The 27,798-nt window shown below is 45.7% G+C and overlaps 1 protein-coding gene across 1 annotated transcript; it reads left to right on the top strand.

Moving 5' to 3' along the window:
- Nucleotides 1–2,661: 2,661 nt before the first annotated feature.
- On the top strand, nt 2,662–9,587 carry LOC116579926 (ribonuclease P protein subunit p29-like). The gene is given in 7 exon segments (XM_032325890.1): nt 2,662–3,003; nt 4,553–4,766; nt 6,106–6,183; nt 6,347–6,408; nt 8,036–8,093; nt 8,095–8,135; nt 9,090–9,587. Coding segments are annotated over 7 exon segments (801 nt in total). The 5' UTR covers nt 2,662–2,885; the 3' UTR covers nt 9,320–9,587.
- Nucleotides 9,588–27,798: the final 18,211 nt, after the last annotated feature.

The raw sequence follows: 27,798 nt of genomic DNA, 5'->3' as shown, positions 1-27,798 counted from the left end.
ACCCACTCACAGTGCTGGGAAAAGGGACATTGGAGATGGGAAGTGCCTTAAGCGAGGTCACACAGCTAGTTTAGAGCAGGACAAAACTAGAGCCTAAGCCGTCCATGCCAACTTCAGGGTCTCGGCTACTCTGTAGAGACGGCTGCTGAGCGACCCCATGGACCTCATTCCCACCATCTTTGTCCCACTTCCGTAGTCCCCTGATACCCAAAGTCCCCGGAGTCCTCTTCGGGTCGGCTGGCCCCGCTCTGCTCCAGCTCTTCACAAGCAGTCCACACGCCCGAACCACAGCCCCGGGGTGTCTGACCTTACCCGCCTACAGTACACGGGAGCTGAGAACGCCCCACGAAGCAAATACACCATGAAGACTAGTAAACCCTCCGCTGTACTTGAGCCGCCACGCGGCGCATGCGCCACCTAGATCGGCGCGCGTCAGTGACGTCACAGACGACGCCACCTGCGAGCCAGTTCGCCTGCGACTCCAGGTGAGAGTTGCAGCGTCTCAGTCTGGCGACTTAGCGTGGCGCGCGAGCTCGGGCGCAATACCTCCCTCCAGCCCAAACTTTAACGAGAGAAGTTCTGATAGCCGAGGGCTGCTGAGAAAAGTGAAGAGCGGTAAAGAGTGAGGGGCGCCCGCAGGAAACGTCATCGGAACGCACCGGAAGCGGCCCGAGGATGAAGAGTAACGTGAAGAGTAATGTGAAGAGGATGTGAGCCGGGGAGGGGTGGGATGGGATGTAAAGGGTCGGGAACTGGGTGCTGGTAGGTGGACCGGTTCGCAGCGGAGACCGACTGAAACTGCTAGGGGAACTGTCCCGCCTTGCATCAGGGAAACCGAGGCCCGGCCCGGAGTCTCTGTTGGCCTGGCGCAGTCTGTGCGCTGAAGATTGATGTCAGAGCTGGCGGCAGGTCCCCTGGGGCCCGCTCAGTGTGCTAAAGGAGGGCAGAGGGCCTTGGGCCGACTTGGCCGCTGCCTGCCACCTGCTGACGGTGGTAAAGGCCCCGATCCTCTCTACGACCTGGTTTCCCCTTCTGTGAGATGCTGATGGTGGTTCCTGCCCTGGCAGCTGTTCTGTGAAGGACCCTAGTCTGGTGGAAAGCGCTGGGAGCCTGCTGAGGAATGGTATAACTCCCCGGACTTTGGGAGTTGATCAGAGAAGAGTTGTGCCTAGGGAGGGAGCAAGCGTCCAGGGCAGTTATAAGCAGGGCTTTGTAGACACCGTTAAAATCCGTCTTTGGACCAGTATGTTCATTTCCACCACTGCCACTTCCTATCTCTGTAATAAAGTTATGGGTCTCAGCAAATCTGAGCTTCAGTTTTCTCATGTGCATTATAGGAATAATGTCTACTTTAAAAGATTGTGCAGAAAATATAATGAGATAAAATGTGTAGCTTTTAACCAAGTGCATGGCAAGTAATAAGTGCTCAGTAACTGTTAGATGTGGATTGTTCCAGAAAAGACTTCCAAGTCTAATCGAAGCACCCGTGAAAGGTGAAGCAAAGTCATTCCTGGGGTTGCTCTTTAGAAACTGATTTTAATGCCACTCTAGCATTTGAAGGAGAACCAGACTCTGTATATAATATAATAATATGATATGTATATAATATAATATACTGTGTATATTATATAATATAAACACTTTGGTTTGCTTGTTCAGATGTACTCAAGGAAGCACAAGCGAGCTGGGATTGAATTTACAGAGTGTCATGTGAACCAAATTTTCTAGTCCTTTGACCTTTAAACCAGGCCTTTGTCTTATACTTACTACATTTACACCCATACTCTATCCCCAGAACCATGTTTTTCTTCTTCACACACATGAAGTAAGAAACAGGCGTGTGGAGTTTTTAGAGGTCGAAAGCACATTGATCTATATATATTTTGAGCTTGAAGAAAGACCTACTGTGTTTTATCAGTGTAGGACACAATCTATTGTATGGACACTCCCATTTCATAGATACTGAAATGTGAAAAGTCCTTTTTTTTTTTTTTAACATCTAATAGTCAAAATGTAATATTTGCAGCCATCTGCGTCCTGGGAAGCTCTGTGATACAATGTTTATATGAGTTATTCAGACCTACAGAGAGACTGTTCAAGCCCCTAACCTGCGGCAGATTAAACCAGTCGACTCCTCGTGTGGCCTGCTGACCTGCAGGAGCATCTGAAACTTGTTAGAGATGCAGGGTCTGGGGGCACCTGGGTAGCTCAGTGGGTTAACTCTCCATCTTCAGCTTAGGTCATGGTCATAGGTTACTGGGATGGAGCCCTGCATCATATGCCCTGCTCAGTGGGGAGTCTCCTTCTTAGAAGCCCTACTCCGTGGGGGGTCTGCTTCTCCTTCTCTATCTGACCCTGCTTGTGTACACTTTCTCTTCTCTCTCTTTCAAATGAATAAATCTTTTTAAAAAATCTTAAAAAAGAAAAAAATGCCAGACCTGAGTGTGGGCCTGAGTGTGGGGCCTAGGTATCTACATTTTAATAAGAACCTAGTTTCCTACATTAATTTATATGAGAAGCATTGATTTATTTTTATTTCTTTCTAAGGATTTCTTTATTTAATTGACAGAGAGCTCTTAGAGGGGTGGGGCAGAAGGAGAGAGAGATTCTCAAGCAGACTCGCCTGGAATGCAGAACCAGACACAGGGCTCAATCCCAGGACCCTGAGATTATGACCTGAGTCAAAATCAAGAGGCATCCCAACCAGGCATCCTAAGAAGCACTGTTTGAAAGCACACTCTTGGAACTCCTTAAGATGGGTGGCCAGAGGGTAGAATAAGAGGCATCCAAGAAAGCTTAGAAGTCTGTGCTCTCTGTAGCATCCCTGTCTTCTATCTCTAAATAACCATAGTTTCATATTTAGAAAAGTCGTGAGTCTTATAGTCATGCCCAACCTGAATTGGCCATTTCTTGTTTGTTTGAATTCCCCAGGTGTGATCTACCAAGCCTTTTCTCAGAAAGAGGCCAAAGAGCTTGACCTTCAGATACAGTACATGGCAGGAAGTCTGGGAGCAGCAGAGGTGATGACAAGGATGGCTCGATCCCCAGCACTGCTTTAGATGTCCTTCCCATGTCTTACTCCTCATCCGTCCAGTAGATGTTTTGGGCTCCATTGAGATCTGCTGTTCTGATAGCCTGTTTCCAGATGCTGGCCTCTTTCTCCCTTCTTTGGTTAACTGGGACCTCTTGAACGTGTGTCCTCTCCCACTGTGTAGGGGACACTGGCTATGCCCACCTGAAACCTGCCCTGGTGAGCACTGTCATTTGGCTTTGCCACTGTGCCCCCTTTGCTCTTGAAGAGGGCAGGTGATCACATTTCCTAAGTGGAATTTCTGTTATATCTGGATGCTGCCAACATGCTTTGTCAGTTTGGCAGAAGCTCCACTGGGAACTCCTAATAAAGATTTTGAAAGACTGATACACTTTTATTTGGTTTCTTCATGAAGAAGGCCACTTAGGGTATTTTAAAAAAGTAAGTAATTGTCCTGTCACAGTAATAATACTGACGATAATGAATCTTTAGTTAGTATCTAAGGTGCAGAGTCGAAGCTGACTGGCCTCCTGACTTGAGCTGCCTTGAAGGTCAAGTGTATCACATCATCCCTTCACCACCCCGCTTCTCCATAAGGGAGAGCGTGATTATTGACACATTAGCTTCCCAGGGTTTACAGCCTGCTTAGTGCAGCAGGGGGTCAGGAAATCCCCAGCCAAGAGGCAGGACCTGCATAGGCAGTGCTGCCTAGGCTGTGGCCGACCTAGGATGCGGGCAGCTGAATGAGGAGTAGATCAGTGGAACTCCGCACATAGAGGCAGTGATGTTTGGAGTTCTCAAGAATTACACACAATCAAGGCAGTTCTTTTGCCCACATGTCCTAGGAGTCTGTGCTGAGTCATGGTCAAGTGCTGTTGTGCTCTTAGGAGAGAGTGAGCCCAGGAGGCTGAGATGCACTGCTACTTCCTTCCCCCAAGTGCTGAGGGAACAGACCTAGTGAGTAGCCATGACACATCCATGGGGTCAAACCCAAGTAAAGGGGATTGCCACTTGGGCACCCTGTCAGATTCCTGCCCCCACCAAGACGTGGCCCACCCTGGGGCACCAGGTGGTACTGTTTTCCCAAGTGTTAGGATAATTCCTTCAAGGCCATAGCTTGCCTTCTTCTGGTCATGACTGAATAAATATCGTTGGCGTACATATCTCGAGCTTTCCACCCTGCCAAGGATCAGAGAAGTCTTTTCTTCCTAATATAAAGGGTCTTGGGGATTTTTTTTTTAATCCATTCAGAATAATCTCAGAGATGTATAGTAGGAAGTTGAATTTTGACGTGGCTGTTTTATGCAGCATTTGAATTGGTATTTGAGGGTGACTTTCACATCTGGACAGCTGCGGGGAGCTCACCTTCAGCAGATGAGAGGCTGTGTGAGGCTCAGTCGGGAGGCAGGTGGGTCAGGGAAGGCATCTCACCTGCAGTGTCTAGGAGGGCCTGGGGTCTGGGGCTGCCCCCACCAGAACAGTGGGCACTCTGCCGCCCTGTCCCCATGCAGCTTCCGGGAGCCCAGCACGCCGAGACCTTTGTGAGGGCCTTTCTGAAACACAACACGCCACACATGAGCCAGCAAGCCCGCGAGGACCAGCTGCAACACAAGGCTGTGGTCCTGGAGTACGCCACTCACCGGAAGTGCAAGGAGAAGAGAAAGAAATCCAAGGGCCTCTCTGCCAGGCAGAGGAGGGAGCTGCACCTCTTTGACATTAAGCCAGAGCAGCAGAGGTATGCCAGGGATTTCCTGCCTTTCTCCCAAAGGCAGCTTCCTCCTCCTGGAGTGGGTGTGGCTTTGGGAGACCCAGTTCCCCTGAAGCTAAGAGAGCTTCTCCCACTGCCGCCACAAGGGGGCAGCCTCCCTTTACCAACTCAGGCTGGGTTTGCACTTGGCTTTCACAGCAAGGCACAGCCAGGCTCTTGCTCTTTGACTGTCTGGCTCCTGTCCTAGCCTTAACTAATGAGCCCCCACCGGAAGTGAGTCTCTTACCCATGGCAACAGGCTGTTTGTCTTTCGGCTTTCCCAGAGAGAGGGGAACTGATGGATCTTAGTATATACTCTTTACAGCTTTTACTAGCACTAGACAGAATCATCCCCTGGGTTTATTGTCAAAGAACGTGCTGCCCGCATGTTTCAGAGTTTCTGAAAAGGACGCATCACTCTGGGAGGACGTGCTCTTCCCTCCAGCTGACACTGCATCCCTCCTTGGTCACGCTTCTGCACATGCTCGTCATCAGACGGTTTGTAGATCTTGCTCCAAGAGCTGCAGCCAAATAGCCTCCCACAGACACGGTTAGTCACTGTGTCTGGGACCCGCTTGCAAAGAGAGCTACGCTGCGGGTGGAGGAAGGGGCCACTTCCTGCCCAGGTTTCCCTCGCTGGTGTCTACACAGGTAGAACCCACTTCGAGTTTGAGCCTGAGGTTCTCCTTGGTCTGACCAACAGTTTGCTGTCATAGGTTCCCCATGAGGCACCAGGACCCGTAATAATGACCCCAGAGGAAAGCCTCTGAGATCCTCTCACCTGGTCCATCCCCTGCGTCCCACCACTTGCTCACTCACCTTCCAGACACACCTGGTCCCTTATGTGGGGACGTGTATGGCAGCCTGCAGCTCCTGTCTGCTCCCCTCAGGGTTGGCTCCTGTAGCAGAAGATCTCAGGGAACAATGGTGAAGCAAGACTTAAGTTTAGTTCATGAAAAGCCGTCCAGATGAGCACATCCTGCCCCCCGGGCTGGTGTGGGAGAGACTCAGGCAGTGCTACCCCGGGAGGACCCGGCTGCTCCCATCTGTGCAGGGTGCCTCTGCTGGAGCGCCGGCCATCCAGGCTGCATGTAGCCAGCAGGAAGGATGGCGGAGAACCAGGAGGGTTCTAGCAGCGGAAACAGGTTCAGGAGGGGGACACAGATGTCAGTCAGTTGGGTTATCTGCTATGGAGGTAGGATCTGTACCCAGTTTCCCATGACCGAGCTTGGGGTCCTTGGCCTTAGGCTGTTTTATATGCCCTGTTGATGTCACAATCCCAAGCTCAGGTTACCTAATTCTTTACTTTTTTCTACCTTTGCTACAGATACAGTCTTTTTCTCCCTCTACATGAACTCTGGAAGCAGTACATCCGGGACCTGTGCGGTGGTCTCAAGCCAGACACGTGAGTTGCATGTCTGCAGCCCTGCCCTTTGGGGCAGAACCCAAGGCTTACGATGACTGTGAATGCAGCCTTCGGAGCCAGCTGGCTGCAGAAGTTCGTAGACCTGTGTGCCCCTTCAGAACTGTCGCTCATGGTGAACACAGGCCTTCTGCTTACCTTCTAGGCAGCCGCACGTGATCCAGACCAAGCTGTTGAAGGCGGATCTTCACGGGGCTCTCGTTTCAGGTACCTCGCCTATGAGCCCACGGTCCCCCGAACACCCACAGCATCACTCAGCAGCGTGGCTCTGTGCCACAGGGCTAGACACACTCTTGTCACGTGGACGTTTCCAGATCACCAGCGTTGAGGGTGGGAGAGGACTAGCTACCCCAGCCAGTTCTGGCCACTTTCTGGATACATTCTAAATGGCTTGTGTGCCTTTCCACACGGGGACCCCTGCTGCTCTCCCACGGGGCACAGCAGCTCCTGACACCTGTCCCCAGCCCTGAGCAGAGAGTCCCTTTCACCCATTTCCCCCGCTCAGTCTCAGCTGCGGACTCCCAGCTCCCAGTGTCCTGTCCGGGGCAGACCGTCCCCTGAGCTTCGTCATTCATCCAGCCGCCCTGCACACAGCTGCCCCCCGTCCAGCAGGCCTCACGACCCGTCCATACCCAGAACTACTCCGGCCTCCTCACATCAGCCCCTGCCCTGGTGTTCCCAGCTCCGATCACGGTACCAGTGTTTACCCTGGTTGTTCACCCAAAACCTGGGCGGTAACACCTTTCTTCTTCCCTGATCCCTCAGCACCATCCATCAGCACGTCCAAACTCCCAAATCCAAGCCACCGCCATCGCCCCTGAATTCCGGTAGAAGCTGCCTAGCCCTCTCCCTGCTGGCACACTGCTTCTCCTCAGTCAGGCAGCTCGAGGGTAGGTTTAAGGCCAAAACTCAGGCCATGTTTGTCTTCTGCTTCCTTACTGAGGTCTAAAAGGCCCCTCTGGCTCCCTCTGGTTCTATCGAGCACCAGGTCTAACCACATTGGCCTGCTTTCTGCTTCTCACACACTAGGCTTGGCCCCACCTTGGGCCTTTGCTGTTGTTCCTTCCCTCTGCCCAGAGTTCTGTGTGTCACAGACTGATTGCTTCTCAGTATTCAGGTCCCTACTTACATGTCACTTCCCCCGAGGGCCTGCCATCACTAACAGTGAACCTTCTCCCCGTGACCTTATGTATTTCTTCGTAACAGTTACCACAATCAGAAAATGCAGTCTTCTGACGTGGCACACATTCCCTCCTACCATTAGAACATCAGCTCCTTGAGAGCAGAACCGAGAACAGTCTTGTTCACTGTCATGCCCGGCACTGACCTCAGACGGTGCCAGGTACGTGGCAGATGCTTGGTGACTTGTCTACAGGCTTCATGGGACATGGGTCAGGAGAGCCAAGGGGCCAGCTGCCTGTGGTGGCAGTTCGCCTCAGTCACTGCTTCACCGCCTGTAGCAAGATCCCATTCTGGCCAGTGTTTGGTGGGTTGTGGGAAGGATGTGATGTGCTGGTGTTCCTTCAGATCCCATCGCTGAGACTTGGGCCCATCCCAGCAACCTGTGGATCTTGGTGGTGCTGGACACACATGTGACCTCTTGGCTCCAGAGTCCTTCCCAAGACCCCTGTGGCTGCAGACCCTCCAAAGGACATCTTGTCAGAACAGCCCAGAGGCTACAGAGCCATAGTCAAGGGATAGGGACCCCGGACTCTCATCCAGCTTGGTCCCTGTCCAGCTGAGGAGCCCCCCACTCCCCACCTCCCCCACCTAGCTGGTTGTGGCTGCCCAGCACCCCCAAGGCTGAGGGTTTGAATGCCCTTTTCCTTTGCAGTCACGAAATCCAAATGCCCGTCCTATGTGGGTGTTACAGGAATCCTCCTACAGGAAACAGCACATTTTCAAAATCCTCACCGAAGAAGACCGCCTGAAAGGTACAGAACTGTCTCAGGGTCTGTGTCCTGTTGCCTCCCTGGCTTCATCAGCCCTTTCCTCATGGCTTCAGTGGGTCCATTTGCCCTCTCAAATGAGATCTGCAATCTCTGCTGACAGTGCATCCCACACCTGCCACCTGCCGAGAGTGCCCCTGCCTGCCCTCATGGCTCTCCCCAGGGCATCTGGAGCCCAGCCAGCAGCTGCAGCCAGATGGGACTGGAGAGAGGGCTGCTGGGCTGTGCTTCCAGATACAGGCGTCCGTTTCCATGACTGAGACCCTCCTCTGCCCCATCCTCCAAAGAATGGAGCTAAGCAGACCCTGAGGGGAGCTAGCTTAGTGCTTGTCCCTGGGGTTTCAGGATCTGGCCCTTTCCGGTAACCCTTTGGGTTCCAGGAAAGCAGGTGCAGCCTCCCCTGCTGGGTGTGCCAGAGCTACTTGTTCTGGCAGATGAGCCTAAGCATCTGGACTGTCGACATTTCCACAGCCCTTATGAGCAGATCTGAGATTGCAAAACCACAGCGGGAGGTTTTTGTTCCTTCATTTTGGAGTTTGTTTTTTCTTGCTGCTTCCTTCTGTTTTCTTGTATGTTCTTGTCTCATTTTAGACCTCAGAAAGTGGTGTCTGGGTGCCTTCACGGCATAAAGCCGTGAGTCAGTCTGAAAACTATGTGGGGAGACTCGTTTCTCACACTTTTTCTGGGAGTTTGGCTTAGAGTCTTTGACAGTAAAAGTTAGTGTTGAGTTATATTTAAAATCTGAATACATCGGTCTTAGGGCAGAAAAACGTCCTGTCATCCTGGTGCTTCTGAGCTTTATGGACTCTGCATTTCTTACTAGCTTATGTTCTAATACAGACATTTAAGGAAGGTCTTGTGCTTCAGCGTGAGCTTAACTGTCAGAATTATTTTTTTTGCCTTGTCCTTTTTCTTCTGTTTTTTTTTTTTTTTTCCCAGTTATCCCCAAGCTAAACTGTGTGTTTGCAGTGCAAATCGATGGCTTCATTTTCTACATTTATGGAAGCAAATTCCAGCTTCGGTCAAGTGAACGATCTGCCAAGAAATTCAAAGCGAAGCTGACCTGTGATCTCTCTGCTGCAGAGACGGCTGTTTGGGACCCCAAGGACCGGGGACACTTTCATGCCCACCTTTCAGCGGAGACATGGCTGGGCTGGTTCTGCTTCTAGATCACCCCAGCCCGTTAACACTGGAGTTAAGAACAGTTCATCATCCGGGAAGAAATGTGCCTTACTGAGCAAAGTCAGGGAATGGAGGGGTGTCTGTTTCTAGATGATGACGGGTGTGCATTGCTCCCGTGAGAGAAAATCCTGGCAGGATCGGCACAGGTTGACCTGACTGGTGGCATTATTAGGTTTTTATTTCTCTTTTATCCTTTTCTTTGTTCCTGAGTGTTCTGTGATGAATCCATTGTTTGTGTAATAATAAAATACACGTGTCGACCATAAGAGGGTCCTGGGGAAAGACCAAGCCCTGTGGCCCAGCCTGGCTGGAAGGGAGGTGGGCTGGAGGCTGTCCCTGGCAGGCACCTCCAGTTCTGCCCTCAGGTGCCTGCTTCCCGAGGGCAGGGGCTTGGAGCATCTGACATGTTAGCTTAAGTCACGTCCCCTGTGGCACTCTTGGACCTAACTGCTGTTTCTGGAAAGCTGGAGAGTGAGCGGTAAAGTCGCAGAGGGCTTTTGGGTTCACTGGCTCTGGGAAGCAGTACAGGACTGGGGCCAGGATGCAGGATGCCAGGTAAGCCGGTGCTTGCGGTGGCCATTCAGTACAGGGAGCTCGGACCTGCAGTGCCTTCTCATCGCCGTGGCTCTTAGGCTCCAGGGTCTGCCGAAGGGGATCAAGACCGCAGCTCTTCCCAAGCTCTCATGTCCTGGGAGAGTCCACAACAGGGTCTTCACTGTGCGCTGCCGCCGGAAGCCTTGGCTTTTCAGTCTGACTCAGCCTGTGTGCCGTGTGCCTACCAGTCACTAGGTGAGGCGCTCGTAGGCAGGCTTGAGTGGGGACAGGGCATCGGCCGGCTTCCACTGTGTGGCTGTCAGGAAGCCACGTGGCTCAGAAGGACAGACAGGCCGTTCCTTTGAGAAGTCAGTGTTTGCCAACCAACCAGGTGAGGGCAGAAACGTTGCTGGGAACAAACCAGCAGCAAAGCCATGAGCTTTTTCATTCACTGCACGTGAAGCAGTGGTGCTGGACACTTGGCTTTGTCCGTATGTCCCGCTGGGCCCCTGCACTGGAGGAGAAAGGCCATGGGAGGGGACTGTAAACTCCAACTCTGATGGGAGAGCGGGAAGCCCTCACTCAGTGCACCTGTATCCATCTGTGTGGGGTTCCTGGCTCGTCAGGATGGTCCGGGGTCGACTTGGATGCTCTCTCACTGCTGCCATCACTGCCTGTGCTGCAGGTCTCAGGTCCCACCCCTGCTTGGGACAGGGCAGCAGGCTTAGCCACTGAGTCCTGCATTTGCTATAAGGGACTCTGCCTCAGTGCTCATTTGCCCAGGGCCTTACCATCTCTTGGTGCTTGTGTGGAAGAACTGTCTCCCATGTACGAAGAGGTGCCAAGGATGGACACTGTAGCAGGCTCACCCCCATAAGCAGTGAAAAACCAGCTAAACACACTCCAGGCCCCTGCCTGCAGGGTAGGAAGGAGCAGGGACACTCCTCCTGGTCTGAAAGCAGGGGACAAGGTGCAGTGTTCATGTGAGCCTGTTCCACAGGCTTATATGTAGGTGGGCACATACGTCCCCAAAGATGCCAGCATCAGGATAATGGGCAGGGAGAACTCTCCGTGGCTATGACATTTCTGTTTTGCCTGGAGAATGTCTTTACAAATAATTTGATCCACTAGTCACAGATGACTTCCAGTTGGGGCCGCTTCCTTCTTTTATCCCCGATATCCTGGGAGTCAAGAAATAGCCCTGAGGTCCAGGTCACCCCACCTTGGAGTCTTGGGCCCCAGATGGATAGAGGAAGGGTTTGGTTGCGAAGGGTTGGTAAGAGGGCCCAGCCAGACATGGCATAGCCACAGATCTGGCCTGGAGGTTGGGACCCATTTGTCTCAAGTGGGTCAGGTTCCAGCTCCTGAATAGAGCGCGCGCGTGCACACACACACACACACACACACACACACACACACCATTCTGAGGGGCAGAAAGGTCAAGACCTAAGCTTGGTTTGGGAAAGGAGGTCTACCCCTCCTGGTTTCTGAGCTCCCACAGTCCATAGCCATATAGGCCACTGCTCCAGAACATTTTGTCATCTACAGAGAGTGGGATGGCCAACCTGGGTGGGACCTGGCCTGCTTGGGGTGGCTGCTGTGAGGAAGTGCCCTGCCTGATCCTGAAGGAATATCTGGAGACGATCAAATATGTCAACGCAACTTTTGATGACTTCGACACTTTAACTTCCCAGCTACTGGAAAAAAGATGGGTGTGGATGTATGAATCAAGAATGCCTCATCTTTGGATTCCCTCTGGCTAATACCTAGTTTAATCTGGTTGCGTGAAACACTGGGAAAGGAGCGCATCTGACAGGCCCGTAAGCAGAACTCCCAGTTCTCCAGCACTTCTCAGTGTCCATGCTGCTGCGAACGGCCTTGTGACCCAGGGATCTGCAGGCCTATGGAGCTTCTGCTGAATTACCAACAGAACATTTTAAGCTATTGCTTATAACCCTGGTCAGTTGGTTTTTGAAACTGGTCACACAATCCAGACCCCCTAGATTTGTGCTAACACAGCAGCCGTCGGTGCCCAGAGTCGCTCCTTCCGAGGGACGTGTGCTCTTGTCCTCCCGACACTCCAAGACTGAATTGTGGCTGCTTCCCTGAAGGGACCTCAGGTACCCGTTGGACAAATGAAGACACACCAATTACATGGTGATGAGTTCACTGATCCAGCCATGAATAAGAATCAAGAGATGTCCTGAAACTGGCCTAATCCCAGAGTCCAGTTAGAGTGGAGAGGGGCCCGAGTGTGTGTAAGGGGTGAGTGTGCGCGTGTGCATGTGTATGCGTGGAAGGGCCAGTGGGAGTTTGGGGTCTAATGTGTGTGTGTAAGGGGGTCGTTGTTGGGGCTTGGTGTGTGTACACGTGGTCACTGTATTACCTCAGGCCACCAGGTCACTGTGCACAGAATGAGTGGCTTAAACACCAGACCTTGATGTCCCTGAAGTTCTCAAGGCTGGAACTCTGAGATCAGGCACATGGTCACTCCTCAGTGCATACACATCCCTGGTGTCTCTCTAACTCTGTGACCTAATGTCATAAGGAATTAGGACCCCCAATGGCTTCAGTTTAACTTAATCATCTCTTTATTAAAGGCCCTGTGTCCACACCCAGTCAATTCTGAGGTCTCCTGGGCGTAAGGCTTCAGGGCAAATGGATGGAGTTACCCTAGGTCCATCTAAGCCTTCAGGGTTCTAAATCAGGACCTGGACCTAAGGGCCTTTTGCAGAATATGCTTGGTTAGTAATCAGAGCAGCAAACTTCGCTCTGACATACTGGATGGTATTTATGTAAACAGGCCTGCTTGGAATAACCCCAGGTTGCAGAAGGAAACTCGGGCCTCCCTGTCAGAGTGGCTGTCTCTCCCACTGCTCCTCCTAGTACATTTGGAGGCTTCTCCCTCACTTCCCCGGTTAATGGGAATAACTGTGCTTAGTTCACCTTAGGACTATTAAAGAATATTCTCAAGCAGCTGCCGAAACTCCCTTTGTTTCAGGAAAATTCCTTGTCTTCTCTGGACTGACATGGATGTCCTAGTTCCACTCATTGGGGGAAAAATACCCCCCCCAACAAAAAAAATAAAAAATAAAAACCCCAAACCGGCATCTGCTCCTCTGCCAGAGCTGATATACTTTAGAACTAGAAGACCTTTTTCTCTGATGTCCAGATTTTTATCTGCCTCCAGCCTTCCATGGGCCACCTCACCTCTTCTGCCTTCCCCTCCCCCACCTCCTGATTCTGCCCCACCATCCCCGTGGCCTGCCTACCTGGCTGCTGTACCATCCTCAGTGTCTCTGGCACCATTGGCTCCTCCTCCTCTCCTTGCTGTCTAGGAGCACGGACCACCTCCTGGACTTCACACCACTCACTTCCAATTTCCGACACATCCCAGGTAAAAACTGACAATGGGGAGCAAATTGATTATCCTTTTTTAAATTATTTTTTATTATGTTAGTCACCGTGCAGTATGTCATTAGTTTTTGGTGTAGTGTTCCAAGATTCATTGTTTATCTTTTAAGTGGACCTAGGTGAAATATGCAGCATTTAAACTAATTTAAGGTTTTTTGTTTTGTTTTGTTTTATTAAGTTAGATATATTTTCAGCATTAAATATGAAACATTTTACCTAGGTTTGCTGAAGGTCAAATAAGCTTGTGTTATCTCTGTTGCAATTTGTTAATAAGAAAGATGACTTACAATGATGGTTAATTTTGTCTGAAAGTTTTCAGGGATAATTGTTAGGCTAGCTTTCAATGTCTTTGGTAACCTGAAACTTAAATTTTTGATTGGATGATAAATGGGATTGAATTCTTGGACATCTAGGTCTTTTCCAAATGGACTGGAGTGCTACAGCACTGATTACTGAAAGTAGGTTTGTATTTTTGGCTGATTATTATAGAGAAACTAAGGATATTTAAGTCTGTTGGAAAGCATGATTTGTGCTTAACTGATTCATAAGTTTGCCATCTAAAGATTCTGGTGTAACTGTTCACAATTGGTTCCTACTTAGTTTACCCGGGAGACAAAGGTTTCTAAGGTTAAGATTCTGCTAAATGTAATAAGGGAAGCAACTCTGTGTGTGTAAGAAAGATGTAAGGAATGGAAATACATTTTTATTAAAGGAAAAAAGAAAGTAATTTTGTTGTAAAATGAGACTGGTTGTTTAGAGAGAAATGGCTTGGGATAAAATCTGAATGCAAGGAAAGTGGTAGAAGGGTTTGTGAAGGGAAATATTTAGAAAGGAAATTCATATGCCATTATGATGAACTAAAGTTGAAATTAATGGATTTTAAAAGTACATTGGTATAAGATCAAAATTCTGCTTTTCTCTCTGTTCAGAAGTCAAGCTTCATGGATTATCGGTCTGCTCTTGATAAAATGCAAAAAAGCTTGTTTTTTTTTTTTCTCTATCTTCTCAGGAAAACCATATTTGTTTTATCTTTATCAGGTTTTGATTACTTAGTTAAAACTTCTCCATATTAAGGGAGCTAAGCTTTGCTAACAACTATAGAAACTTACCTATTTACCTTTGGACTCTCTTATTGTCACCTTAGTTAAATAAGTTTTAAGTTTTATAATGATCTGTAATCCTATTTAGGTTTGTGCTTTAAAAACTTTCTAAGGATTTTTTAAATGCACTTCTCAGATTTAAATTGTAAATAAAGTCTTTTTGACCAGCTGGGCTTATTTATTTGGTATGTTAAGTTACTTGGAGAGCACTGTCAAATAATAAACTTTAGATTATTTTGGGGTAAATGCTGTAAGCTAGAGATTATATACAATTCCTAAAGTTTTAACATCTCCTGATGTAAGGTCCTCACTTGATGTGGTGATTATTGAAGTGTTGTGTGCCACAGAAATAACTGAATTTCCTTGCCAGCTTTATTACAACCTTTCATCAGATCTTTAACCATATCTATTTTTGAGTCTTTCTATGTTTATAGATATTGTTCTTATTCTCTTGCTAAATGTGTTACATCTTCAAGGAGACTCATAAAAGTACTTTTTAAAAAATAGGTTTTTGATATCTTTAAAATCATGAAATTAAAATTAATAATTTCTGGTGAGCCTATACTGGAGGCTGGGAACAGTGACCTTCTGGAACTGGGAGCCTTGTTCAGGGGGATGGGCCTGAGAACTGCATGAGTGACCGTGATCTAGAGCTTGCCTGGGAGGGAGCAGACAAGGCTACATCATCAGGAATGAGTCTCTCTGGACAGGGAAGAGGGGTGAGTCTCAGAGAATCATTGGAATCTGAAAAGAATCTGAGGTCCTAAGTGCTGCCAGCAGAGGTCCTGAGGCTGGTGATCAGAGGTGAGCCCTTTGCTGGGCCCACACACTGATTCAGACCATCTGGTCATGCAGAACCAGGAGGCATATCAAAGCCTCCATTCTCTCCCCAAACTCCCAGGTCTGCCCTAGGAACGCAGCACTTCGCCAGACACTGGGCAAAAAAAAAAAAGCAGACCTGATCCTCAAACACCTTTGTATCTGGTGACACTGACCATCCTGTACAAGAGAAAGATCTCTGTAAGCCTGTGCTGGCTTTGCAGTGACACACGTTGATCAAACCGTGCTCAGTCCCTGCCCCCTAAGCGGGCTCCGTGTCTGGGGTAGATGAACAGACTGATGGCGACAAGATGGGACTATCCATGACACAAGTCAGCTGCTGTCAAGTGCTGGCAAAGACAGAGCACTTCTTTGAAACCTTCATCCAAACTCTTCTCCTGGGACTCTGAAGCTGGGTGCACAGTAGGGTTTTCCAATGTTTTGTTGAAAGTTGAGCGGCAGGCAGACTCAGTGAGGCAGGCGGGGTGGGGGGGCATCCCTGTGACACAAATGTGCAAAAAGGGACATGCTGAGAGCCACATAGAACCACCTGCAGAGCAAGCCCAGGCTTAGCCCAAGGACCCTAGCCATTACTGGTGGGGCCAGCCTCCATTCTGCTTCCAGTTGGCCGAGGACAAGTCTTGGTGACCTGCTGCTGTGTCTCCCTGTGCTGCTTCTACCTTTCCACAGCCATTGCTGACAAATGTACTGGAGACTTGGAGTCCTGTGCCTGATGACTGCTTAGGCCACAGAGCAACTGGCTTCCTGTCCAGGCTGTGAGGGCCCTCAGTATGCTGGACTTTAAAGCTTTCAGCAGGTTCTGTTCTGTAAAGGTGTGCATCCAAACACCAGATGGGTTACAATTACCAGTAATGGAAAAGAAGACGTGTCTTGGTCGCTGTTCCTCCCAGGGCCTGAGCAGGAACTGCTTTCAGGCCTGGGATGGTTAGATTCTCTTGTAAAGTCAGAGAATTGACAAGACTCCCAGAGTCCTGCCCTGTCCTGCTGAGGATTTAAAGGGGATGTTCTACGTAAGAAATAACAAACTACCAACTGGACAATTCTGCAATGCCTTATTGTTTATTTGCTTTAAATAGCTTCTTCCTTGAGAGAGCTAAGATGGCAGAGGAGTAAAGGACCCTAATTTCTCCCGGTCTCTGGAACTGAGCTAGATAGCTATCAAATCATTCTAAATGATTTTTACACCTGTGAACTCAACCAGATATCTAAGAAAAGAATTGCTGCAATTCTACAAATAGAGAAGTGACTACTTTTTGCAAAGAGGAAGTGTGGAGAAGTGAATTTAAGGCTATATATTGGAAGATAACCTGCAGGGAGAGGGAGCTTCTGTAACCCTCATACCAGAAAGTGATATCAACAGCAGATAGCAGAATTGGAACTTCTAGAATTCTGTTCCAGTGGGGAATGTCCCTGTCTGAAATGTGTCCCTTCGCACTCAGGTGGCGAAGATGGGTGGAATCCCAGGTGAGACAGTGTGGTCTCAGGATCCCCCAGGTCACAAAAAGAATGTGGGTGCCTGAGTGCAGCAGTGTCCCCAAGCATCAGATCAGGGATGCTGGATGCACACAGAGGCCCCAGGTGTGAGCTTTCTGCTGTTGTTACCATAAACCATGATTAGCTGCATGGCTGGGCAACTGCTCTCCAAGCAGGAGCCTACCAAGTCGCAGAACCCCAGTGAGAGCCCTCCCACCTTCACCTGGGAAGAATGGTAGGAGTCCACGACTCAGGAGTCTGTAAAGTTTGGAGACTCAAGACGGGGTGGCATTCCTGACATAATAATGCCCAGTCACAGGCTGGGTGAAGAGTGTGGAAGGAATCTAGGGAGAAAAGAGTGATTGACAGCTTTTCTGTGGGGGCTCACTGAAGAGTGGAGGGCAGGAATGTTCAGCTCCAGGTCTGGAGAATAGGGTGCTGCCATTTTCATCCTCCAAATTCATGTTGAAATCCTTTAGGGAGCAGAAGCTACATAGAGGAATCCAGAGCCATTTACACTGAGCCCAGCCCCCTGACATGGGTGGGGCAACTCAGCAAAGACAACTGAGAATGGATGAACAGTTCCCTTCCCCGGAAGACCAGCAGGAAAATCCAGCTAAGACCAAGTTTACCAATGACACAGAAGTCAAAACTCTAACACTAGGGGAAAATAGTATATAGCATTCCTGTTTTTCTTTCATGATGCTTTTGTCTTTCAGTTTTATTTTTTTTCTTTTTAACTAAGTTCTTATCATATAAACTCTTTTTATTTAGGTTTCTTTAATATTCAATTTTATTTTTGTATATATATAAGTTTTTCTTTTCTTACAATTTTGTGATCTATATTCTAACAAACAGACTAAAATACACCAAGGATCTAGTTTACTGTTCTTTTCTGAACACCTTCTGTTTGATTTTATTCTCCTCAATTTTTTTTCTTTTTTCTTTTTTTTTTTTGTTTTTTGTGTTTTGTTTTGTTTTGTTTTTGTTTTTGTTTTGTTTTGTTTTGTTTCTGTTTTCTGGTCTCTTGTTCAGTGTATATATTTCTGGAGTCACTGTTGCTATTTTTGTATTTTGTTCTCTCATCTATTCTCCTCTGGACATAAAGACAAGATGGGAGAACTCACCCCCCCCCCAATAAAAAGAACAAGAGTCAATAATGACTTCCAGAGATTTAATCAATATGGTCATAAGTAAGATGTCAGAACTAGAATTCAAAACAATAATTATAAAGATGCTAGCTTGACTTGACTTGAAACAAAAATAGAAGACACTAGAGTATTCCTTTCTGGAGAAGTAAAAGAATTAAAATCTAATAAGGTCAAAATAAAAAAAGTCTAGTACTGAGGTACAATAAGAAATGGAGGTTCTAGGGACGCCTGGGTGGCTCAGTGGGTTAAAGCCTCTGCCTTCAGCTTGGGTCATGATCTCAGGGTCCTGGGTTTGAGCCCCGCATTGGGCTCTCTGCTCAGCAGGGAGCCTCCTTCTTTCCCTCTCTCTGCCTGCCTCTCTGCCTACTTGTGATCTCTGTCAAATAAATAAGTAAAAATCTTTTTAAAAATGGAGTTTTCTAAAAAATGGAGTTTCTCCAGCATCACCTTGATCCCAAAACCAGACAAGGATCCCATCAAAAAAGAGAGCTATAGACCAATATCCTTGATGAACACAGATGCGAAAATTCTCACCAAAATACTAGCCAATAGGATTCAACAGTACATTAAAAGGATTATTCACCACGACCAAGTGGGATTTATTGTAGGGCTGCAAGTTTGGTTCAACATCCGCAAATCAGTCAATGTGATACAACACATCAATAAGAGAAAGAACAAGAACCATATGATACTCTCAATAGATGCTGAAAAAGCATTTGACAAAGTACAGCATCCCTTCCTGATCAAAACTCTTCAAAGTGTAGGGATAGAGGGCACATACCTCAATATCATCAAAGCCATCTATGAAAAACCCACCGCAAATATCATTCTCGATGCAGAAAAACTGAAAGCTTTTCCGCTAAGGTCAGGAACATGGCAGGGATGTCCATTATCACCACTGCTATTCAACATAGTACTAGAGGTCCTAGCCTCAGCAATCAGACAACAAAAGGAAATTAAAGGCATCCAAATCGGCAAAGAAGAAGTCAAATTATCACTCTTCGCAGATGATATGATACTATATGTAGAAAACCCAAAAGACTCCACTCCAAAACTGCTAGAACTTGTACAGGAATTCAGTAAAGTGTCAGGATATAAAATCAATGCACAGAAATCAGTTGCATTTCTCTACACCAACAACAAGACAGAAGAAAAAGAAATTAAGGAGTCAATCCCATTTACAATTGCACCCCAAACCATAAGATACCTAGGAAGAAACCTAACCAAAGAGGCACAGAATATATACTCAGAAAACTATAAAGTACTCATGAAAGAAATTGAGGAAGACACAAAGAAATGGAAAAATGTTCCATGCTCCTGGATTGGAAGAATAAATATTGTGAAAATGTCTATGCTACCTAAAGCAATCTACACATTTAATGCAATTCCTATCAAAGTACCATTCATCTTTTTCAAAGAAATGGAACAAATAATGCTAAAATTTATATGGAACCAGAAAAGACCTCGAATAGCCAAAGGGATATTGAAAAAGAAAGCCAACGTTGGTGGCATCACAATTCCAGACTTCAAGCTCTATTACAAAGCTGTCATCATCAAGACAGCATGGTACTGGCACAAAAACAGACACATAGATCAATGGAACAGAATAGAGAGCCCAGAAATAGACCCTCAACTCTATGGTCAACTAATCTTTGACAAAGCAGGAAAGAATGTCCAATGGAAAAAAGACAGCCTCTTCAATAAATGGTGCTGGGAAAATTGGACAGCCACATGCAGAAAAATGAAATTGGACCATTTCCTTACACCACACACGAAAATAGACTCAAAATGGATGAAGGACCTCAATGTGCGAAAGGAATCCATCAAAATCCTTGAGGAGAACACAGGCAGCAACCTCTTCGACCTCAGCTGCAGCAACATCTTCCTAAGAACATCGCCAAAGGCAAGGGAAGCAAGGGCAAAAATGAACTATTGGGATTTTATCAAGATCAAAAGCTTTTGCACAGCAAAGGAAACAGTTAACAAAATCAAAAGACAACTGACAGAATGGGAGAAGATATTTGCAAACGACATATCAGATAAAGGACTAGTGTCCAAAATCTATAAAGAACTTAGCAAACTCAACACCCAAAGAACAAATAATCCAATCAAGAAATGGGCAGAGGACATGAACAGACATTTCTGCAAAGAAGACATCCAGATGGCCAACAGACACATGAAAAAGTGCTCCATATCACTCGGCATCAGGGAAATACAAATTAAAACCACAATGAGATATCACCTCACACCAGTCAGAATGGCTAAAATCAACAAGTCAGGAAATGACAGATGCTGGCGAGGATGCGGAGAAAGGGGAACCCTCCTACACTGTTGGTGGGAATGCAAGCTGGTGCAGCCACTCTGGAAAACAGCATGGAGGTTCCTCAAAATGTTGAAAATAGAACTGCCCTATGACCCAGCAATTGCACTACTGGGTATTTACCCTAAAGATACAAACGTAGTGATCCAAAGGGGCACGTGCACCCGAATGTTTATAGCAGCAATGTCCACAATAGCCAAACTATGGAAAGAACCTAGATGTCCATCAACAGATGAATGGATCAAGAAGATGTGGTATATATACACAATGGAATACTATGCAGCCGTCAAAAGAAATGAAATCTTGCCATTTGCGACAACATGGGTGGAACTAGAGAGTATCATGCTTAGCGAAATAAGTCAAGCAGAGAAAGACAACTATCATATGATCTACCTGATATGAGGAAGTGGTGATGCAACATGGGAGCTTAAGTGGGTAGGAGAAGAATAAATGAAACAAGATGGGATTGGGAGGGAGACAAACCATAAGTGACTCTTAATCTCACAAAACAACCTGAGGGTTGCTGGAGGGAGGGGGGTTGGGAGAAGGGGGTGGGATTGTGGACATTGGGGAGGGTATGTGCTTTGGTGAGTGCTGTGAAGTGTGTAGACCTGGTGATTCACAGACCTGTACCCCTGGGGATAAAAATATATGTTTATAAAAAATAAAAAAAATTTAAAAATGGAGTTTCTAACTGTTAGGATAAATGAGGCAGAAGAGAGTGAGTGATATAGAAGACAAAATTATGGAGAATAAACTGGGAAAAGGAGAGATAAACAAGTACTGGATCATGAAGGAAGAATTTGCGAAGTGATACCGTAAAACAAAAAAGTATTAGATTACTTGGGGTCCCAGAGGAAGGAGCAGCAGAAGATTTATTTGAGTAAATTATAAGTAAGAACTTCCTTGATCTTGGTAAGGATTTAGGCATTACAGTCCAGGATGCACAGAGAACACCCACAAAATCAATAAGAATAGGTCAACACCTCAACATGTAAGAGTGCAACTTGCGAATTTCAGAGACAAAAATCCTGAGAGAAGCTCAGAACAAGGGGTTTTTAACCTATAAGGATAGAAACATAAGGCTGGCAGCAGACCTATCCACAGTGACCTGGCAGGCCAGGAAGGATTGGCATGATATATTCAGGGTGAAAAATGGGAAAAATAGGGAGCCAAGAACACTTCATCCAGCAAGGCTGTTATTCAGAATAGAATGGAAAGAGCTTCCAAGACAAACAGAAACTAAAAGAATTTGTGATCACTAAACCAGCTTTGCAGGAAATATTAAAAGGGATCCTATAAATGAAGAGAAAGCACAGAAGTAACAGACCAGAAAGGAACAGAGACAATATACAGAATCAGTTATTTTACATGTAATACAATGGCACTAAATTATTATCTTTCAATAATTGCTCGAATGTAAATGAGGTAAATGATCCAATCAAAAGACATAGGGTGTCAGATTGGATTAAAAAAACAAAGGTTATTGATATGCTGTCTACTAAAGACTCATTTTAGACCCAAAGACCCTTCTTGAATGAAAATGAGGAGGTGGAAACAATTTATAATGCTAATGGAAATCAAAAGAAAGCTGGAGTATCAATACTTATATCAGACAAATTAGATTTAAAAGCAGAGACAACAATAAGAGATGAAAGGCAAAGGATCTAACCAACAAGAAGATCTAACAATTATAAATATAAAAATGAATTAATAAAAAATAAAGAAGCACATTGATAATAATACAATAAAAATAAAGGACTTTACCAGTCCACTCACATCAATGGACAGATCATCTAAGCATAAAATTAACAAGGAAACAAGGGCTTGGGATGACACACTGAACAAGACAGATGTCACAGATGCATTCAAGCATTTCATTCTAAAGCAAAAGAATACACCTTCTTCTCCAGTGCAAACGGAACATTCTCCAAATTAGAGCTGGGTCACAAATCAGGTCTCAACTGATACCAAAAATTTGGGATTAATCCTGCATATTTCCAGACCACAAGGCTTTGAAACTGGAACTCAATCACAAGAGAAAAGTTGGAAAGAACGAAAATACATGGAGGTTAAAGAACATCCTACTAAAGACTCAAAGGTTCAGCCAGGGAATTAAAGAAGTTTTTAAAAATCCATGGAAACTAATAAACATGAAAACACAACTATTCAACATCTTTGGGTTGAACAAAGGTGGTCCTAAGAGAAAAGTACATAGCAATACAAGCCTTTCTCAAGAAACAATAAAAGTCTAAAATACACAGCATAACCTTACATCTAAAGGAGATGGAGAAAGAAGTGAAGCCTAAATCCAGCAGGAGAAGAGAATTAATAAAAATTAGAGCAGAAATCAATGAAATAGAAACCAAGAGAAGAGTAGAACAGATCAACAAAACTAGAAGGTGGTTCTTTGAAAGAATTAATAAGATCGATAAACCCCTAACCATACATAGCAAAAGGAAAAGAGAAAGGATTCAAATTAATAAAATCATGAGTGAAGAAGGAGAGATCACAACCAACACCAAGGAAATACAAAGAATTATTAGAACATACTATGAACCACTATATGCCAACAAATTGGTCAATCTGGAAGAAATAGATGCATTCCTAGAAACTTATAAACATCCAAAACTGAAACAGGAAGAAATAGAAAATTGAAGGAGTAATTAAAAATCTTCCAAAAATAAGAGTCCAAGGCCAGATGGGCTTCCACGGGAATTCTTTGAAATATTTAAAGAATTGATACCTATTCTTCTGAAGCTGTTTCAAAAAATAGAAATGGAAGGAAAATTTCCAAACTTGTTCTATGAGGCCAGCATTACCTTGATACCAAAACCAAAGACCCCACTAAAAAGGAGAATTACACATTACAATATCCCTGATGAACATGGATGCAAAAATTCTCATCAAGATACTAGCTAATAGGATCCAATGATACATTAAACAGATTATTCACCATGACCAAGTGGTATTTATTCCTGGGCTGCAAGGGTGGTTCAACAATTGCAAATCAATCAATGTGATGCACTACCTTAATCAAAGAAAGGAAAATAATCATATGATGCTCTTGATTGATATGGAAAAATCATTTGGAAAAATACAGCATTCTTTCTTGTTGAAAACTCTCCATTGGGTAGGAATAGAGGGTACATACCTCAATATAAAAGCCATCTATGAAAAGCCCACAGTGAATATCATTCTCAATGGGGAAAAATTGAGAGCTTTTCAACAGGGATGTCCATTGTCACCACGGCTGTTCAACGTGGTACTAGAAGTCTTAGCATCAGCAATCAGACACCAAGAAGAAATAAAATGCATTCAAATTGGCAGAGAAGAAATAAAACACTCACTCTTCACAGATGTCATGATTCTCTATGAGGAAAACCCAAAGACTCCAGTCTAAAATAGTTAGAACTCATCAGCAATTCAGCAATGTGGCACAGTACAAAATCAAGGCACAGAAATCAGTTGCATTTCCATACACTAATAATGTGACTGAAGAAAGAGAAATGAAGGAATTGATCCCATTTACAATAACACCAAAACCCTTAAGATCCCTAGGAGTAAACCCAACCAACTAGGTAAAGGATCTGTACTGTAAAAACTAGAGAAAACTTATGAAAGAAATTGAGGAAGACACAAAGATATGGAAAAACATTTGATGCTTATGGATTGGAAGAATAAATATTGTCAAAATGTCTATGTTACCCAAAGAAATCTACATATTCAGTGCAATCCCTATCAAAAATACCATTGACATTTTTCACAGAGCTGGAACAAACTGATCTTAAAATTTGTGTGGAACCTGAATAGCCAGAGGAATGTTGAAAAAGAAAACCGAATCTGGGGGAATCACAAAGCCTGAGTTTAGGCTATAAAAGGTGTAAGGATACAAAGCTGTAATAATCAAGACAGCATGGTACTGGCACAAAAACAAACACATAGATCAAAGGAACAGAATAAAGGGCCCAGAAATGGACCCTGAACTCTATGGCAACCAATCTCGACAAAGCAGGAAAGATTATCCAATTGAAAAAAATCTCTCCAATAAGTGGTGGTGGGAAAATTGAACAGCTACAGGTATAAGAGTGAAACTGGACAATTCTTTTACACCCTACACAAAGATAAACTCAAAATGGATGAAAGAGCTAAATGTGAGATAGGAATTCATCAAAATCCTAGAGGAGAACACAGGAAGCAACCTCTCTGATCTTGGCCTCAGTGAATTCTTGCTATACATGTCTCTAAAGGCAAGGGAAACAAAGGCAAAAATGAACTATTGGGAGTTCATCAAGATAAAAAGATTTGCACAGCAAAGGAAATAGTCAACAAAACCAAAAGACAAGGGACAGAATGGGAGAAGATATTTGCAAATGACATATCAGATAAAGGGCTAGTATCCAAAATCTATAAAGAACTTATCAAACTCAACATGCAATGAACAAATAATCCAGTCAAGAAATGGGCAGAAGACATGAACAGACACTTCTCCAAGACATACAAGTGGCCAACAGATGCATGAAAATATGCTCAACATCGCTTGCCATCAAGGAAATGCCATTCAAAGCCACAATGAAATACCACGTTACACCAGTTAGAATGGCCAAAATTAAGAAAGGAAACAACAAGTGTTGGTGAGAATGCAGAGAAAGTGGAAATTTCTTTTTTTTAATTTATTTTTTATTTTCAGCATAACAGTATTCATTATTTTTGCACCACACCCAGTGCTCCATGCAATCTGTGCCCTCTATAATACCCACCACCTGGTACCCCGACCTCCCACCCCCCACCCCCTCAAAACCCTCAGATTGTTTTTCAGAGTCCATAGTCTCTCATGGTTCACCTCCCCTTCCAATTTCCCCCAACTCCCTTCTCCTCTCTAACTCCCCATGTCCTCCATGCTATTTGTTATGCTCCACAAATAAGTGGAAATTTCTTACACTATTGATGGGAATGCAGGCTACTACAGCCACTCTGGAAAACAGCATGGAGTTTCCTCAAAAAGTTAAAAATAGAGCTACCCTACAACCTAGCCCTTGCACTACTAAATATTTATCCCAAAGATAACAAATGTAGTGATGGGAAGGGGCAACTTCACCCCAATGTTTATAGCAGCAATATCCACAATAGCTAAACTATGAAAAGAGCACAGATGTCCACTGACAGATGAATGGATATAGAAGATGTGATATATATAATTGAATATTACTCAGCCATCAAAAAGAAAAGAAATCTTGCCATTTCTAATGACCTGGGTGGAACAAAATAGTATTATGGATTATGAGTGGGACTGGAGGAGATTATGCTGAGTGAAATAAGTCAAGCAAAGAGAGTCAATTATCATATTGCTCACTTACTTGTGGAGCATAAGGAATAATATGGAGGACATCAGGAGAAGGAGAGGAGAAGGGAGTTGGGGGAAATCACAGGGGGAGGTGAACCATGAGAGACTGTGGACTCTGAGAAACAAACTGAGGTTTTTGGAGTGGAGGGTGGTGGGGGATTGGGTGAGCATGGTGGTGAGTATTAAGGAGGGCACGTATTGCATGGAGCACTGAGTGTGATGCATAAACAATGAATCTTGGAACACTGAAAAAATAAAGTAAAATTAAAAAAAAATAAAATAAAGTAAACCCAACCCTTCCTCAAAAAAAAAAAAAAAAAAGAGAGAGAGTATTGTGCCAAGCAACATAAGTTGATCAAAGGAAAATCATTATCATATGATTCCACCCATATGTGAGACTTAAGAAACAAATCAGAAGACCATAGAGGAAGGGAAGGAAAAATAAAAGATGAAATCATAAAGGAAGACAAATCATACAAGACTCTTAATTGTAGGAAACAAACAGGGTTTCTGGAGGTGAGGGGTGTGAAGGGATGGGATAACTTGGCACTCGGCATTAAGGAGGGCATGTAATGTAGGTGGATTTAGCTATGTAGTACTATTTTCCAGAGCCTCCAAACAACCCTGCAAAATCATATTAACGATAATCACTTGTGGAGACCAGCATCCAAGGGAGCTCTCAGTGATCCTCACATACTGGATTCATACCTTTGTGATGGGAATGCAGGGTTCCGTATTGACAAATGTTGGCCTGCATGACAATGATGTTGAGGAAGTGACAGTGAGAAACTTTCAAAGCTAGATCATAAAGAGATGTGGCTTCTGCTCTGCGTCTTGGATCATCTGCTCTGGAGGAAGCCCACTGCTCTGTCATGAGGATGCTCAGCCAGCCCTCTGGAATGGCCCATGTGTGGAGAAGCAGATGCCTCCAACAGCCATGTAAGTGTGCCATGGGGGAAGCCCATCCTCCAGCCCCAGTCGAGCCTTCGAATGACGGCAGCCTCATGATAGAATGCCAGCTGGAACGGCCCAGGAAAGGCATTTCCAAATAATTGAGCCATAGAAAATGTGAGATGAATGAGCCCTTTATTGTTGTCTTAAGCCACTAAGTTTTGCATTAACCCATCATGCAGTGATAATCACTGATAAGGTGATGTTGGTTTCGATTCTTGATCCAACTATTGACATTTCCTTGGTCTGGTGTATAATTTAGAAAAGGAACTTTAGAAAATGTTACATTTTTTAAAAGCTGTAACATCAAACTGTGGCAGTGTGCTCACTTTGCAAATACACTTCAGACAAGCTCCTCAGCCTCCAGCTCCTTCCCAGGACGTGGCGGCCCCTGAGGCTCCTACACAGATTCTGGAGCTTTCCCTGCAAGAAAAGTAGGCTGAACAAAGTGAGAGCATTGGTGGTCTAGTTTATTCCCACAGCCGAGGTGGACTGCAGGAGTTGGCTGTCTGGCTCAGAGAACCGAAACTGGGATCTGGCTGGGAGAAGACCATCCCTTTGCCCACTGTGCATCCTGCTCTGGGCTGAATTCTTTCAATAATAAAGGGAAGGAATGTATGTCATCAAAGTAAAATAAAAATTCATCCACAATTCATTTTTAGTGAAATGACATGCAAATTATTTGAAAAGGAGGGGCCTTGAGAGTGAGGTTACATTCCTTTACAATCCCACACACAACATTCCACTGCGTCTTCATTGCTTGTCAGGTGCACACTGGCCCAGCTGGACCCTTGTCTTGCTTGCTTTGATGAAGTGGGAACGAGTGCAGCTCCCTCCCCGGCCCAGAGCAGATGGGCCCAGGGCCTTTGTTGTTAGGATAAAGCAATGCGGGTCCCCCAGCCCTGGACCATGGTCGTGCAGGAGCTGAGGTCCCTTCCTGTACCTTCCTCAGATTGTCTGTTTCCTTATTGGAAGCTGCTTTGCTCCCATTGTGTGGGTGCTGTAGTCTTTGAGGTTCCTGGGGATGCTTTGAGGAGCTCACCTGAGAGAAATGCCTTGGCTCCTCAGATCACTCTCATGCATCCCAGACTCTGACAGGGCCACCACCAAGGCCGCCAAGGCATGGGCCTCTGATTACCAGGGTGGGACTCTGCGGGCCCTGCTGTCCACTGACTTGGGCAGGCTCCCACCGTGGACTCCATAGCAAAGCCTGATGGCAACTGAAAAAGAAAATCCTGAGGTGGGAATTACAACCAAGGAAGGGGGAACGAGTGCTTGAGGCCCGGTAAGGGCCTTGGTTGTGGTCAGAGGAGGGTGTCCTGGTAGAAATGGCTACTGG

Source organism: Mustela erminea, chromosome 19, assembly GCF_009829155.1.
Source record: "Mustela erminea isolate mMusErm1 chromosome 19, mMusErm1.Pri, whole genome shotgun sequence".
Lineage (NCBI taxonomy): Eukaryota > Metazoa > Chordata > Mammalia > Carnivora > Mustelidae > Mustela > Mustela erminea.
Note: the sequence above shows the minus strand (reverse complement) of the source record. Positions and strands in the feature narration are given on the sequence as shown.